This window comes from Heterocephalus glaber, unplaced genomic scaffold (genome assembly GCF_053883595.1).
Source record: "Heterocephalus glaber isolate CG9 unplaced genomic scaffold, H.glaber_assembly_v1.0 deba00001531, whole genome shotgun sequence".
In the NCBI taxonomy this organism is placed as follows: domain Eukaryota; kingdom Metazoa; phylum Chordata; class Mammalia; order Rodentia; family Bathyergidae; genus Heterocephalus; species Heterocephalus glaber.
In genome coordinates this window covers 14,658,418-14,675,709 of record NW_028258329.1, presented here as the reverse complement: position 1 = coordinate 14,675,709, position 17,292 = coordinate 14,658,418, and the positions used below count along the sequence as shown (strand labels likewise).

Here is a 17,292-nt window from a genome sequence, read left to right as displayed (position 1 = left end):
GTTTTTCTTTTTGTTGGATTCTCCCCCTTTGTGCTTAATTTCTTATCATGCCTGATGGAGTCATTCTGCAGGCTTCTGGAGGTTGTGATCCTCATCTTTCCCTAGGATATTGTCTAAAAGTTTTTGGAGTGCTGGTTTGGTATTCAGGAAGTTCCTAATGTGCTCTTTGCCATGAAAATATCTTATTCCTCCTTCAATTTTGAAAGATAGTTTTGCAGGGTACATCAATCTGTGTTGGAGGATGTTTTCCTTTAGGGCTTGGAATATGTCACTCGAAGCTCTTCTTGCCTTGATGGTTTGCATTGAGAAGTCTGCTGTGATTCTGATGGGCTTTCCTTTGTATGTGATTTGTTTCTTTTCTCTAACTGCTTGTAGAATTTTGTTCTTCTGTTGGGTTTTTGGAATCTTAACAATTATATGCCTATGTGTAGATTTTCTTTTTTTGTACCGGGGATTGAACTTGGGTCCTTGCTCTTGCACAGCATATGTGTAGATTTTTTTTGATCAAGGCTAGTTGGAGTCCTATATGCCTCACTTATCTGTATGTCAAGTTCTTTTCCCCTGCTTGAGAAGTTTTCTGCCATTACTTCTGTGAACAGTTTTTTTATGTTATCTGCACTCTCTCGTGTTTCTTTGTTGACTCCAATCAGTCTTATGTTATTCTTCTTTGCATTGTCTAGCAGCTGCTGGATTGATTTCTCGTGGTCCCTTACAATTTTGTAGCAATTTTTCTTTTCCCAGTCACTAATTGCAATCTTATCTTCTATATCTGAAATTCTGTCCTCACATTAGCCCATTCTGCTGTATAGACTTTCAATGGAGTTTTTAATCTCCTGGAAATCTGTTTTATGGATTTGATTTGTTTCCTATGTTGGGATTCCATCATGTTCTTCAGCTCCTCTGATTTTTAATCTGCGTCCTCTCTAGATTTATTAATCATGTCTTGCACTATGTGCACAATCTCTGCTGATATGTGAGAAATTATTTCTGATTTCATTTTTTCCAGGTCCTCTTTCATTGCCAGTTTAGGGAGTCCAGGTGGTTGAGTATCAGATTGTTCCATCTTGTTTCCCTTGGGGTTGCTTTAGGTGATCTGGAAGTCTGGTTTTGAGACTTGTTTACTTGTCTTGTCATTTCAATGGGGGTGGGAGGTGGGGGGTGAGGGATGTGTGCTGCTGGGGCCCACGAGGCTCACCTCCTTGGTGCTGGGGGTGGTGGTACGGCAGCCTGGAAGGTTCACCTCCTTTTCGCTGGGGCAGCTCTGATCCTCTGGTCTGGGGACAGTGGTATGGTAGGCAGCCCAGAATATTCACCTCCTCTGTGCTGGGGGCAGCTCTGCTCCTCAGTGCTGGGGGCGGTGGACCTGTTTGATTTTTTTTGAGACAGAGTCTGTCTATATATTTCAGGCTGGCCTTGAACTGACTCTGTAGCCCAGGCTGGCCTTGAACTCATGGCAGTCCTCCTGCCTCAGCCTCCTGAGTGCTGGCATTAAAGTGTGTGCCACTATGCCCAGCTTTATATTTTACTATTTCAAACAATGATGCATTAATCATATTTACACATGACTTCTTGTGAACATGTGAGCTTCATAATCTGTTCCTCATTCTGAGTTGAAGAAAAGCAATTTTGAATATTACTGAATATTGCCACTTGTTCATTAAAATAGTTGATCTGATTTGTGCACATCCACTAGCAGTGAATAATAATTCCTTAACATTTTCTTGAACACTTAGTATTATCAGATGCTTAATTTTTGCCAAATTATGGCTATAAAATCAAATTTTATTATTGTTTTAGTTCATATTTCCCCTCAACATCTTTTTATATGGTTATTGGATTTTGCTATTTCTGTAAACACTTGATCATAGTCTTTGCCCATTTTTAATTTTTTCTTAGTGTTTTGTAAGATTTTTTATACTAGCCAATTAAGTTTTGTTAATGATGTTCTTATCTATAACTAGCCTTTTATTTATGATTTGAACTCCATTTCTATTCAGATTATATTTTTAATTTATAAAATCTAATAATTGTTTTCTTTATGGTTTTTGGCTGTGTGTATGTCTTTCTTACAGTAGTATCATAAAATTTCATTCTCTGATATTTTCTTCCAAAAGTGCTAGAAATATTGTTTTTCACATTTGCAATTTGTTATATGTGAGGTGGGGTTTAATTTATCATTTTCTTTGTGCTTATTGTCCCAGTACTGTCTTTTAAATTGTTTTCCTTCCCCAGTGATTTAAAATGCTACCACTGCAGAGTTCCAAGTTGCCATTTACGTGGGGCTGGTTTTCTGGGAGTCTATTCTGTTCTGGTTCATTTTTCTGTTTCAGTGTCTTTTCTACTTTTTTTTTTTTATGACACATTACTTCATAGCAATATGTGAGGAAATTTAATGCTGCCCACAGAATCTGGGCCACAGGGAGCACAGCTCTAAGAACCAGGCTGGAGAGCTTCAATTTTCTTTGAACACGCTGGATCCAGAGGCAGCAGCTGCTCTCCAGGCCCCTGGGCCAGGCCCTTACTGAGGATGGCAGGCGAGCCACGTGGCTGGAGTTGTATGGTGCATTCCGAGGGGACTAGAATAGGGAGCCCAAGCCCAGTGCAGTTCCAAATTCTTCTACTTGAATTATTGGAATTTCCACGATGGCATAGATCATTAAAAATGAAACCATATTATATAAGAGGCAACATTCTTGTGTATCTGAGCAGGGAAGGAGTTTAAAGAAATACGACTGTTCTCTCCTTTCTTCTCCTTCTTGGGGTAGCAGAATGTTTGGCTGCAAGGAACATTTGAGATCATCTACTAAGGGTCTCCCATTTTCCTAAGGTAGGATGACCATGTCCAGAGACACCCAGGACAGTCCCTGGTTACACAAGTTGTTCCAGAACAATAATTAACAGCACTGCCTTTCAGTATCAAAATGTCTAGTGAGGAATAATAAATTATGTGGTCACCATGTTGATAAGAAAATGAGATTCCTCAAAGTTAAGAGACTTTTGCCTTTGTTTTTAAATTTTTTCATTAACCACAACTACATAATGTTGGCAACAGATTATCCTAACCTTTGCCCTAGGACACAGAACCAAACGTAAAATCTTTTAGGGAATTTCTCATTAAGTATGTTGTGAATCTGAGGCCTCATTAACAAAACACCTGGGAAACTGCAGTTAATAATTCATTGGTGTTAAAACACATGATGGGGTGACCAAGTACGTAGTTGAAGGCAGAACTAAAGTGAAGCCTAGGGATGAGGTAATTTTCCTGGCATACAAATATTGTAAGGGGTCTCATGTGGGTCAGCGCTTAAGGCCTTGGTTGTTTATTGTTCTTTCCATATTGCTCCATTTTACAATCTATACCGTAGGCTTCTAACAACATGCTGGAATGAGCTGATGTTTCCTGCTACCTGATGATAAAATGTATCAAAATTCTGCATCAAAGGTATAGAATTACTTATGGAGGACCAAAAATTAATCATAAAGCAATTAGTTGACAAATCTAACTGCATTGAGATGCATTTATTAATTAAGATGTATTTATTAAAAGTCATCATTTAGAGGATGAAAACAGTCTACAGAGTTGCCTACATCTCATTGATCAATGAGTTGTATCCAAAATTCCTATAAATCAATGATAACAACTCAATAGGGAAAAAATTGACAAAAGACTTGAACAGGCTCTACAGAGAAAGCCAAATTCTTTTCTCTCTCCTAACAATAAACAAATCTAGATGGATGTTGAACATGCTATTTGTCTGCATCTATTTTCTGTTGCTGTAACAAACTACCCGAGATTGCATAATTTATATATAAAAAAAGAGGTTAAGCTCACAATTCTGGAGCTGGGAAATCCAAGAGTATGATTATGACATCTGAGAGCCTTCTTGTTGTATCATAACATGGCAGAGGACACCACATGACGAGACAGGGCAAGTGTCGTAGTTCCAGTCACTCTTCCACTTCTTATTTATTTATTTATTTATTTAGGTACTGGAGATCAAACTCTGGTCCTTGTGCTTGCAAGGCAAGCAGCAGAACCACTGAGCTAAATCCCCGGCCCACTCTTCCACTTCTTAGAAAGCCACCAACGCCATCATGGGGGGCCCCATCCTCCTGATCTCATCTACTCCTACTCGTCTCTCATAGACCATACCTCCAAAACCATTTGGAGTCTAAGTTTCCAACATATAAACATTGGGGGACACATTCAGACAATAACACTATTCTTTCAACTTACTGAAAAATTTCAAAACAAATCATCAGAGAGAGTAAAAATATAGCCAAACTCAAAAAGAAAAATCAAAGATCACAAGATGGGAGAAGTGGAGCTCACAGACGGGTAGGGGTGCCAGCCAGTGCTCCTGTGACTTAGGGACACATGGTCCTTGATTTGGGTCCCAGAAACCTTGTTGGGGGTAGGAATTGAACTCACTCTGGGAACAGGAGACATATGACACAAAGAAAGAAAAGTGAATGTCCTGGCTATAACCAGATTGCAGAGGAAGAATTTTTTTTCTACACAAAAATGGATTAGAAAAATTCCTCCTACTTCTCCAAAAAGGCAACAAGGGCGCTGTCTCTGATGTTCTGCGAAGAAAAAAGCTTCCTCTGAAAAATTGAAGTCCTAATCTTCTGCCACATGTGAGTTTTGGGTCCAAATGTTGCAAAACTGCATTACAGACAGAATACTCGCAGATCAGTGGACTATTTAACAGACTTGAATTCAAAATTATTCCATAGGGATAGTTTTATAACCATTCTTGCAGATTTTCACTAATTAGCAGCTTACAATACAAAATAACAACCCACGTTAGCACCCCAATGGCTTGAAATAATATAATAATCTGAAATAGTTAACATAATAATTTTTAAATCATCTAAATTTATTTTAGAAAAAGATATCACAATGAAAGAAGAGTATACTAGGAAAAAAAGACATATCTAGAAAATGTGAAATTAGTCATTGAAGTAAAAAGTATATTAAACACAACAGAAGAAATAATTACTGAACTGGAGGTCTGTTCTGAGGAAATTGTCCAGAATCCCACATAGAAAGATTATGAGATAGAAAAAAAGTAAGAGATTGAGACATTGGAGTAGAATCATCATACAATGAGATGGACCAACACATGTCCAATGGAAATTTCAGGAGGAAAGAAGGAAAAGAAATTGGGAAGAGCAATATTCAAAAAGGTAATGGCTAAGGATTTTTCCAAAGACATAAAAGTCAGGTCTAACTGTATGTGAAAATGAGCTTGTTTTTAGTTTTAGCTGAGATGAAAAGATCAAGAAAAATGCAATAAGTGATAGGTATGACTCAGATTTTAAAGTTAGTCTCTTGGCTACAAATTCAAGACATGCTAACAGACTGCAGAACTGGTCTGACCATGCGAGTCATTCACTTTCTTTTGACCTGTATAAAGGAATATAGATGAAGAAGCTTAGAAAAAAGATTTTTAGAAGGGAGTTATTGATATGCTATGTTCTTCTGACAGCCATGGAGGAGGAAAAAGAGGATGCTTTCTTTTCACTGTGAGCCAAAATAAAGTGATTTCCGTGTTACTACTGGGGAGCTTGACATGTCTCCTGAGGTTGGAAGGCCCAGGGAAGTGTGTGACTCATGGCTGAAAAGTCTAAAGTCAGGAGGCCATGGTGGGAGCTGCTGCTACCCAACAACAGGGTGTCAGGCAGTGGCTGTGTTCTGGGGTGGAGCTGCACTGCTAGTTTTGGTGGGCACAGATGCCTGCTCTCTGAGCTGTGAAAAAGAATGTTTCTATTGAAGACGTGTAGTTTTAATATTATATTGGGCCAGCCCAGATTAGGTTATTAGGAGGTTATTATCTGGAATTTCATACAGGGATAGGAAAGGAGTTGCAGAGAAAGTTTGAAGGGGTTGTGAGAAAGAACAAAGCTAGTTTTTTCTTTACACTCTTTTGAGTCGTTTAATGATAACTCTAGTAAAATATGAATCTTCAGATTGGAGGATAACAACAACTTATATTTAAGATAGAATCAACTCGTATGTTATATATATATTTTAATGAAATCATAGAGAATCCCCCCATATCCTGTGCCTTTAAATGGGATACTGAGGATACATAAGCTGTGTGACATTTCCAGCAAGAATGTATAATTTGAGTCTAGTGATCGAGGTATACCAGATAAGCCCCAAATTAAGTGCATTCCGTTTAAGAATGGTGGGTGTGTAAAAAAACCAAAAAGACACGATAGACCCAGAAAGGCTAGATAAGTAGTCCATTCGTAAAGGCTACAGATACAAGATAGCTAGGTCAATACCTGAAAGTCAGTTGGGATGTTTACTTTGGGGGCAGGGAAGAAGATATGATAAAGGACATTATTGGGCCAATTGAAAAAAATCAGAATAAGAATAGAAGATTAAGTAAAAATGTAAAATATATAATTATTAAAGTTACTGAAGTTAATAACCATACTGAGATTTATATAAGAGGCTGTATCCTTAATGTGCAATGAAGTATTTAGGGGTAAAAAACATGATAACTTTTCCTCAAATGGTTCAGGAAAAAAATTGTGTGTGTGTGTTTGTAGAGGAAACAAATAATAAAGCAAATGGAGTAAAAGTTTAATAGTAAATGAATATTGGCAGAAGGTGTATGAGTATTTTTATCTTGAGAAGTTTCTTTCATTGCAAGATGGTGTCTAAAGTTAAAAACAAAAAACAAAACAAAAAAGGAACCAAAGAGAAAAAACAGAATACTTGCAGGGGAAAATATTTCAGTGGGGAGCAAGTTTCTAGTTAGCAATAGAACCAGAGGCAATAGAATTGTATTTTTAGTGTTAAGGAATGAAGCTTGCAGTGTAGTATTTTCATCTCAAATAAGCTGTCATTCAGGAGAGATGATAATAGAAAAACATTAAAAAACATTTAGATAATGATTGAAATGATGATTACAGTTTCTTGCTGAAAGAACTACTACAGGATGCACTTCAAGAGAAAGAAAATACAGTACAGAAGAAAGAAGTGGGATGAAAGATGCAAAGTTGAGCAAAGTGCTTAGTAAACATGTAAAGCAAATCTAAATCAACTTTGACTAAATTAAAAAAAGTCTCCCATGTTTTTTATTAGTGCATCCTGGCTATGCAGATTAATGAGTTTCATTCTGGTAGATTTGTGCACACACATAACATACTTTAAACCAAATTTTAAAACAATTATATTTTGAGGTTAAAGAAGTAGAACTAAAATGGTAGAAAATAGTAACATGTAAGATTGGAGGGATAACCCAGAATTAGAAATTCAAATATCCTAGTATTTTCTTCAAGTCAAGCATGCATATTAAAATTTAAGATAATGAATTAAAGTAAAAGAAGTAGAATCTGTCACTTCCTTAATAGCAAGGGAGAATAGAAATAAAGAAAACATGATACATTACTTCCCCCCCATAAAGGGTAGAAAAGAAAAGCATAAATAGAAAAAACACAAAATAAGAATGGGAGGGAACACATTCAAATATACTGGAAATTACTGGAAATATAAATGTTTATAGAATAGAAAATAATACAGACATCAAAACGAACAGTGTATAAAATAAGATGCAAAAGGATATATCTAGTAGGGAATGAAGAAAAAAAATGTCATGAAACAATGTTATATATTGTTTACAGATACAAACATATGTAGCAAAATTATGGATGGAGGAATGTATGCCAATTTAATGATAGTGATTTTCTCTGGAGACAAGAAGGATGGAAGGGAGAAAGGGTGATCTTAACTGCATCTGCATTTTCCCTTAAAAAAACAAACAACAACTCTGAAACAATCTTGTTTCAAAATTAATGTGTTGTACTTGGGTGCTATGGCACACATCAATAATCCTAGTGCTCTGGGAGGCCGAGACAGGAGGATTCCAAGTTGGAGACCAGCCTGGGCAATTTAAAAAACAAGAATAAAACTCCCAACCACCCCCTCCCCGCAATGTGTTGCCGCTGGGCTGAGCGGGTGGATGTTGGTTATATTGATTTCTGGGCTTCTCTGAGTAATGACAATGTTTAATGGACATGCAAACCTGAAACCTCTATAGTTGGGATTTCAAAATCACATTTTCCAGGAACACAGGGACAGTGCGGTCCTGCTCCAGGCTGACTCAGGTCAGGGCTGGTTGCCTTTTCCTGCCCTCCGGATTCCCACTCAGCCAGCCTGAGCCACGAGCCCTCCGGACACCAGGCCCCGCCGCTTTCAGCTCGGCCGAAGGGGGCGCCAGGGTGGGCGGGCGGCAGTGGCTCCTCCCCACTGCCGGCTCGGAGGCCGCCCAGACCTGCTGGTTCCCCTAGCGACGCTAGGAGCTTGGAGTAGTCCCTTATCAGATCCTTCGCAACTGAACACCGGGTGACACAGTGCAAAGGTTCAACATAAAATTAATCTACAGAACTCCTTTGGTGCGGACGGAGAGACGGACTAGGTACTCGGGCCCAGGACCACTTGTTAGAAAACTTGTCCTGCGCACGCGCAGTTGATAGCAGGGGTCGTGGCTGACGCACACGGGGACCAAGGCCCTGCCCAGGGATCTGGTGAATCCTTCGACCGCCTCAGTTGTGGTTTATGATTTATTTTTTACTTACTCAACTAATTTACTTTTATTCTTTACTTAGTGCATGTTTGCAGTCTAGAATGATTATACTGATCGTGGGGAGTTTGTACATGGTCACAACACATCACAATTTTTTTTTGTTCCCTTCCCCTCCCATCCCTCACTGCTTCTTCCCCTTCGCATCTGTGAAAGCTCTGTTTCCACTGTTTTCTTCAACTCCTTTTCATCTCTTTCCCCTTCTTTCTCTCTCCCTCCCTCCATCTCTCCTTCCTCGTCCCATTTGAAAAATCTCTCCCTACTTCTTATCTTCCTACCATCTATCTTCTTATTATCTTTATTTTGCACTTTATAGTTTGGGTTTGTCGTATAAGAGAAACCATGTTGTGTTTAAACTTGTGTGTCTGATTTATTTCACTCAACATTATGGTCTCAAAGTGCATCCATTTACCCACAAATGTCTTAATTTATCCTTTATGGCAAAGCAGTACTCTGTTGTGTATAAATACCACATTTTCTTTATCCATTTATCTGTTGATGGGCATATATGCTGTTCCCAAGATTTAGCTGTTATGAGCTGTGCTACTGTAAACACGGGATGCACGTGTCTCTATAACGTGATGAGTTTAACTCTTTCGGGAAGATACCTAGGTAGGGAAGTAGCTGGGTCACGTGGAATTTCTAGTTTTAGTGTTCTACTGGTTGTGCTAGTTTACTTTCCTACCAACAACGTGGAAGGCTTCCTTTCCCCTGCAGCCTCGCCAGCATTTGTCATTATGTGATTTCTGGGTGAGAGCCATTCTTCCTGGAGCAAGGGGGAATCGCAGTTTACTCAGTTAATTTTGACTGAGCGCTGCTGGATATGAAGAACGGCACCCACAGCCTGGGATGGACTTCATAGTGGGATGTTGAAGAAGAAGTCCTGTGACCAGGGAGGGAGCTTAGGCCAGGTGGGGCAGATACACAAATCTGTCAGGAAGAAATGAAAGTGGGTGGTGAAGTACAGCACGCTGGGGAGTCCTGGGAGCGTCATCCACCAGGACCTGCTGCACTTTCAGATAACGTTTCCTAGAGAAAATAACATCTACACTGAGACCGGAAGGGTAAAACTCATCATCACACCAAGGGGAATGGAGTGTGTGCGTGCGTCCGCGTGTGTGTGTATAAATGTGTGTGTTGAGGGGAGCAGACTTTGTTTTAAGGTATTCCAGGCAGAGGGAAAACATTCTGAGCAAAGGCCAGTAGGGATAAAAAACATTTGAGAAATTGAGAGCACATCTCTCAGGTTATTTGGAGGAGGAGAAGGAAGAGGAAGAGGAGGATAAAGACAAGGAGGAAGAGGAAGAGGAGGAGGAGGAGAGATGGAGGTAGGAGAAGAAAAACAGGGGTCAGATCGTAGAAAGCCTCGTAAGTGAGAAGGGCCTGTGTGTTATTGCGAGGCCAGGGAAGAGCCTTTCCATCTTTTGAAATAGACAGCGTGTAACAAAACCAGGTTTTCATGCGGGAAAGATCGTTCTGTCTGGGTGGGGAGGCAGAGGCGGAGGTCAGAGCGGAGGGGGTCCCTCGGGAGGAAGCAGCAGTAGCACAGGCTGAGGTGCCGAGCTGGACTGGGGCGGAATGTGGGGCGGGAGAGGGCGGAATGTGGGGCGGGAGAGAACGGAAGGCAGGAAGGACGCTGGAGCAGGACCTCCTGACGCACACAGGAAATTGCTCTCATTAGAAGACAGCCCTGCAAAGGGGAAATTGGCGTCTCCTTATTTGATTTCAGCCAGACGGAAGTTATTTCGTATTCATCTCCGTGTCTCCAGTACTGCCGAGGTGCTCAGGGAAGGAAGGTCTTCAATAAGTGAATTGCAGTGACATGGTAATTTTGCTACCGTGGTTAACTTCATGTCTGTCCAGAGCCATCTTTGTTAGAACAAGTCAGTGAGACTTCCAAGCCAATGTGCGGAGCTGTTTGAGAATAAATGCTGAGCTGTGGGGGCTTTAATGCGGTTCACAGCGCGGGCCAGAAGCCACCTCGCCTGGGTTTCTTCCTGTCTCAGTTCTCGTCTGCCATCTGCTGGCGAAAGTATTTTACAGCACCCCAAAGCCCGAAAACCAGCGGAGGAGGCCATGAAGCCTCCAAGCTTTGTGGGAGACTCGGCGGATGATACCCCAGACAAGTTTGCAAATAACTCAAGAAAATAAATGTATTCCCCAAACCACCTTCCACTTGCAGCAAATCTTCAGTTTTCTCCAAAGACAAAAGCATCACCTTTTGTTTCTTTTTCTCTTGCAGTACTGGATGTTGAACTCAGGGCTTTTGCACTGAGCTACATCCTCAGCTCCTCCTCCTTTTATTTTTTATTCTGAGACAAGTTCTTACTAAGTGGATAAATTGCCCAGGCTGGGCTTGAACTTGTGATGTCCTGCCTCAGCTTCCCGGAGTGGTGAGATTACAGGAACGGACCACTGTGCTCAGCCGCTGCTCCTTCCTCTTCCTTTTCCACTTCCTCTTTCTCTCTCCGCCTTCTTCTTTCATACAGACTGTCTTAAACATTAGTGTTTCTCTTTGGAGTTTCTGCAACAATCCTATAACATTATTATACTGTTTTAAAAATAATGAAATAGAAGTACAGAGATCTGAATAAAAAACTGACACTGAACAATAAATTAGTGGCCCGGCCAGGTCTGAGGCCTCTTGGAGTCCTAGTCTCACACATTTCTCACAGAACACCTCAGTCAAAAGCAAGGGAGCCTTGCGGTGGGCCGGGACGCTGTTGATCTGTAGCAGGAGGCCAAGGCTGCTGTTGGCAGGAGTGGGAGGCTGGGGAGACCCACAGGACCCAGTCTCCTCCACATTCTACGTCCCGGGGATGAGTCCAGGTGACGGCCCAAGGGAGACATTTTTTCAGTGTATGAAAGCTGGTAGAATTTGAACAAAGATGGTATCTCCAAGCTTTGGGGCGTGTTGTCCCACAAAATAGAGTCTGCTCTCTTTGTCAGTGTACATGGGCAGGGCAGAGAAAGTAGCATGCCATCTTTTAAAAAAAAATTTAGATTTAGGTCATACAAATATCCGAGTATATTCTTGGTGTTAAAAAATGCAAATATTCATGTCAAGCTAAAATACTCCTTTATAAACAGTTTAATGCCTTTCCCCGAAGACAGCCGGTCGGGGTATCGCTTCCAGATCGCTTCCTGTGTGTTTACGGAACTATGTGTGTTCCCATGGCAACGGGGAGTGCTTTATCACCCTTACACAATGGTATCTTGCGTTACTGGTCAGGACGGCCCTGCCTTTCTAGTGAGCTGCCTGTGGTGAGCGTCCCTTCCTGGGCAGCTATACTGGGTCTCTTAGAGGCAGCGTCCTCGGCCTGCAGCTTCCCTCACTCTGTCCCTGCAGGCTGGAAGCTCCCTAGAGCTCTTGTCCACCCAGGAGCAAGATAGCTTTCTTTCCTCCTCCTCCCTTCCCTCTCCTTCCCCTCCTCCCTCTCTTCCTCCCTCTGCCCTCCCAGTCCTTTTCTTTCTTCTCCTCCTCCTGCTCCTCCTCCTCCTCCTGCTCCTCCTGCTCCTCCTCCTTCTCTTCCTTCTCTTTTCCTCCTTCTCTACCTCCTCCTCTTTTGTACTGTGGTAAGATATTCTTTTTTTTTTTTTTTTTTTTTTGGTACCAGGGATCGAACTTGGGTCCTTGTGCTTATTCTTAATTTAAAATTTACCATTTTAACCATTTCTAAGTGTAGAGTTGAGTAACATTAAATACATTCACACTATTGTAGAAACATCATTGCAGTCAATCCATCTTCAAAAAATTTTAAATTTTCTCCGGGCTGGGGATTTAGCTCAGTGGCACCGAGCCTGCCTTGCAAGAGAAAGGTCCTGAGTTCGATCCCCAGTACCAAAAAAAAAAAAGAATTAATTATTTCCAACTGAAACTCCACACCCATGAGATGGAATTCACCATTCTCCTCTTCCCCAGTCTCTGCTGACCACTGTTTCCTTTCTGTCCTGATGACTTTGACTGCTCTAGGTACTTTCTGTAAGTGGAATGAAATGGAATCCCTTCTGTGACTGGCGTACCTCACTTGGCAGTGTCCCCAAGCTTTATCCATCTTGCAACCTGTATCAGAGTTCCCTTCTTTTTAAAGGCTGTATAATATTCCACCACGTACTGACCACATTTTGTTTATCCTTCAGGTGTCAGTGGACACGTGGAACACTTCTGCCCCTGGCTATTGAGAATCAAGCTGCTAGGAATGTGAGTATACAAACATCTGTCTCAGTTCCTGATTCACTTCTTTGGGTTCATATTCAGAAGTGAGGCAATAGCTTTCCAAGCACATTTCAGGCTGTAGTTCCTTTCTTTAACTGGACACCTCTTGTGCTTCAGTTATTTATCAGAGCTACCTTCTCACCAAGGGCATTCATTCCTTTTTGTTTTCTAGGTAGCTATGGGCTTAAACAAATGGGTTTTCACTTCTAAATATCTGGAGAGAGGGAGCGGGGAGAGGGCTGTCCTCACACTCCAATACTCCGAGTCTCAGTTCATGGGCTGTCTCCCTGATCGAGCCCAGGAGCTCAGCTGCTCTGGCTGTGTTTAGGATTGTGTCCACCTCCACCCAGTCTTGTTGCTATCTTTTTAGAATGCCCCTTCCTCACAAGACTGTGAATCCCTGTGGTGGGAAGACTGTGTCTTTTAAACCTTTGATCTGCTGGATTGTACCTAGTGGACTTTAAAAAGGGTAACTAATTTAAAATACCTTTAATACAACCCACCCTTTGATGATGGGCTCAACCAGGTGACACGTTTGGCTAACGGGGCATTTGTGGACACCATGCAAGCGGGGAATGAGAACAGCCTCCCTTGCCTGGCTGCCCCCTCCACCTTGGGTCTCTAGAGAAGGACAAAAGATGTGGGACAAAGCATGGCAATTGACTTATAGACCTGCAGGGAGAAGCAAAGCCATCTGGCCAGGCTCAGGCTGGATCAGCAGAACTCCAGTTTATCTGCAGACAGGTGGGTGATTATAAATGACTGTTCTATTAGGCCACTGAGCTTTGGGGCATTTTGTTATGCAGCATTAGCTAACTAATATACATATGGTTTAAACTTTCCTGCACTCTCTCCTCCTTCTCCAGCCATATCATTGTTTTTGTTTTTCTGTTGTTACCATTTTATTTTTTCCTCATTCCCTTAATTAGTGAAGCTGTTGTTCTTTCCCCATTTTTAAAAATCATTTTTTGATACAGGGGATTGAACCCAGGGTCTTTGCACTGAGCTACATCCCCAGCCTTTTGTTTTTTTTACATTTTGAGAGAGGTTCTTGCTAAGTCTAGTTACTCAGGCTGGGCTCAGACTTGCAATCCTCCTGCCTCAGCCTCCCAGGGTGAGATTACAGGAATGCATCACCACACCCAAGTACTTCCCTTCCCATTTTGTACAATGAATTTGTTCTCACTCTTTTTCCTTCCACGTCCACTCAGCACTTTCTAATTCCTGATTTCCATCAGCTAGCCCTGAGCTTTTACAGTGGGAGATTTGATTTCATTAGGAACATGTTTATAACAGGACTTGTGGATTCTTGCTGCTTTCTAAGTCCGTAGTGTTTCTATGCAGAAAGTTCAGAAAAGACTTTTGTAGAGCCAACTTGCAATTTCCCATGAACTAGTTTAGTTGTGTTTCTCTTCCCGGCGACCAAATGACCCCAGACTGATATGCTTGGAGTCCCATCCAAGCTTTTGGGAAGCAAAATGTAAGAAGCAGGAGGAGGATCCAATGTCAGGAGGAGGTTTCCTTGCCTTGAGTTGTGTCAGGAACAGGACTTGGGCATGTTTCTTCTCCGACAACTTTTTCTACTGTCACAGACCTTTGTGCTGGTCACAGATGGGTAGGTCACATAAATTTAGTGTAACAACTACACTTTACAAAGCTCAGTCTTAGTAAAGATAAATTAAACCAAGTGGGCCCCGGAAATCAGTGTGACATTTAATAGTAAGAAGAACCCTGTCTAGCAATATACTGCCCTATTAATTTTTTTTTTTTACCAGCCACGATGAGAAATTGGAGGTGAAAATGGGTACATACTCTGTAAGGTGTGGGCTGCAGGTGGTGGTGTTAGAAACTAGAATTCTCACTTGTTAGAGATGTTGTCCTTGAAGCTGTGGAATCTCTTAGGTCTGTACTGAGCCCTGCACACCTTCAGGGGTCACGGGATGAAATGAGGGCTCCCTTCCTTTCCTTCTGAGGGCATTGGTTCTTTTACTTCCCCTGTCTTCTCTGACCTCCTGAGAAAAGCATGGATTTGAGGGTGGAGAGTTTTAGGTATGACCAGCCACTCTGCCGCATCGTGACAAGTGTTTGATGTGACAAATTCCTTAACCTTTCTGACTGACTTCAGCTCCCTCGAATAAGGAAAGTAAGTGCACACCCTGTAGATTTTGCTGCAATGAATGAATGAGAAGACACACAAAGAAACTCACCTGCCTGAATCATAGAGGCAACAGAACAAAGGGTAGCTTGTTGCTTTCGTTATTATTATTTATTGGCTTGAGGTACACATTCATTTTAAAATTTAACTTAACACATTCGCTGTCCTGTACCACTGAGTCAGAATGTGGTTTTTTTTTTTTGGTTCCGGTATCGAACTCAGGACCTTGCGCTTGCGGGGCAGGTGGCAGCACCACTGAGCTAAATCCACGGCCCTGTGTGGTTTTTTTTTTCTTCTCCTGTTATTTTCTTCTGTGACAACTCCCCAAACCCTCTTCCCCAGGGATACTCCCTGATTCCTGGATACTGTATCTGCCAGCCGGAAAACTGGAAAAACATTAGGTCCAGAATTCTGCCCCACGGTGTCGCTGTTGAAGCAATCTTGCCACTAGCTGCCATCTTTCCTGCCCAATGCTAGGTGATTTTAGGAACTAGATTTTAGGAAGCACCTCCATGGAATATAGCAATCTGGCAGCAGCTGCTATATCCCACTTCAGCGTTCTGGATAGAGCACTTCTGTCCACACTTCTTGTATGGAAACGAGGCTGCAGATAGGGCCGGGGATTTAGCTCAGTGGATCCGCTGCCTGCCTCGCAAGTGCAAGGTCCTGAGTTCGATCCCCGGTACCGGTACCAAAAAAAAAAAAAAAAAAAGCAGAAACGAGGCTGCAGGTCATTGGGGATGCAGGAGACCTCCTTTCCCTGTGCTCTCTCCCCATGGCTGAGGCTCAGTCCTGTTCCCTTGTTTAACCAGTCTAATCTTTGAGTTGACATAACCAGAAGCTCTGTGATAAACGGCGTCTTGGCGTGTGGATAGCACCATCATACTCAAGTCATCAGCACCCTGGTTCCTGGCTGTACCGGGCAGGTGCCTGCCACAAAGTGGCCCTCATAGGAGGCTGCTCTGGTAAAGGCAGAAAACTGATGCCTCTCCGGGCACATCTTGCCCAGATGAGTTTCTTGGTCCTAGATGTTTCTGCCCGCATATGTGTGGCTTGGGCTGGAATTAGGGAGTGGTCACTGTTGAAGGAATGTTAGAATTGACATCCGCTCTCCACTTTTGGCCATCCCTTAGGCCAGGTCTCAGTTCATTATGTGTATTTGAGGGTTCTACCACAAGGACGAGGAATGTAAAGAGATGCTCAAGATTAATCATTTAACCCAGGAAGCAAATTGCTAAGCTTGATGTATAACACGACCTAGTTCCTTTCTTTCTCCTCTCTTCCTCCCTCCTTCCCTCCCTCCCTCCTTTACTTTCTCCCTTCCTTCCTTCCCTCCTTCTTTCTTTTTCTCTCCTTTCTGTCTTTCATGGTATCATGGCATTGGAATTGAACTCAGGGTCTTTGCACTGAGCTGTATCCCCAAGCCCTTTATTTTTTATTTTGACACAAGGTCTTATTAAGTCACTAGGTTGTCCAGTCTGTGCTCTAATTTGCAATACTTCTGCCTCAGCCTCCCAGAGTGCTGGGATTAGAGGCTCCTAGAGTGCTGCTCCCTATTTTGTCTTTGACACTTCTCTGTTGTCTGAGTGTAATTTATACTTATGTGCTTTATAATGGTGCTTCAGTCAGTGATGGGCTACATACATGATGGTGGTCCCATAGATTATAATAAAGCTAAAAAGTCCCTGCCATCTAGTGACATAATAACCATCATCATGCCTCAATCCAGTGCATTAGTCCAGGTTTGTAGTAATGCTGAGGTAAACAAGCCTACTGTGTTGCTAGTTGTATAAAAGTACAACACAGACAATTATATCCTTACATAATACTTGATAAGATAATAAAAGGCTATGTTATAGGTTTATGTATTTACTGTACTGCACTTTTTATTATTATTTTAAAGTGTACTTCTACTTATTCAAAAAAAATTTACTGCCAAACAGAATGCCACGGGATGCCAGCAGCAGGCCCAGACGTCTCAGATTTATGGTGTCTCCTGATTGTGTGTAGAGGCCATGGCAGGTGACTGATCTGTATCATGTAGGTTTGTGTAAGTGCACTTTATGATATTGGCATGATGATGAAATTGCATAGAGCCACATTTCTCAGAACATGTCCTGTCACTAAATGATACTTGGTTGTATTGAGCACTAGACCAGTGACATTACTGTTTCCTTGGTTAAGAACAAGTCCAAAGCTACTGGCTTTTGAGGATATTTGGCTCTCGGATCCCGGATCTGTGAACTTGACAACTGGAGATATATGTACTTCTTCATGGGAAGAAAGAATTCATTTTCCCCCCAAATATATTAAAGTTC

At 41.8% G+C, this 17,292-nt stretch overlaps 1 protein-coding gene across 5 annotated transcripts in view; it reads left to right on the top strand.

Moving 5' to 3' along the window:
• The window catches only part of LOC147824875 (uncharacterized), an 80,781-nt gene that overhangs the window by 35,950 nt on the left and 27,539 nt on the right, over positions 1 to 17,292 (top strand). For 3 of the 5 annotated variants that reach the window (XR_015441727.1, XR_015441728.1, XM_087188359.1), the window contains exon 3: positions 12,744 to 12,804. Coding sequence is in view for 1 of the 5 variants with exons in the window: in XM_087188359.1 (XP_087044485.1) it covers positions 12,744 to 12,804 (61 nt within the window). In the remaining 4 variants the exon portion in view is untranslated. Of the gene's footprint in view, positions 1 to 11,793; positions 11,868 to 12,743; positions 12,805 to 16,917; positions 17,025 to 17,292 lie in introns of those variants that run through there. The other 2 variants (XR_015441730.1, XR_015441729.1) reach the window with 2 other exon arrangements.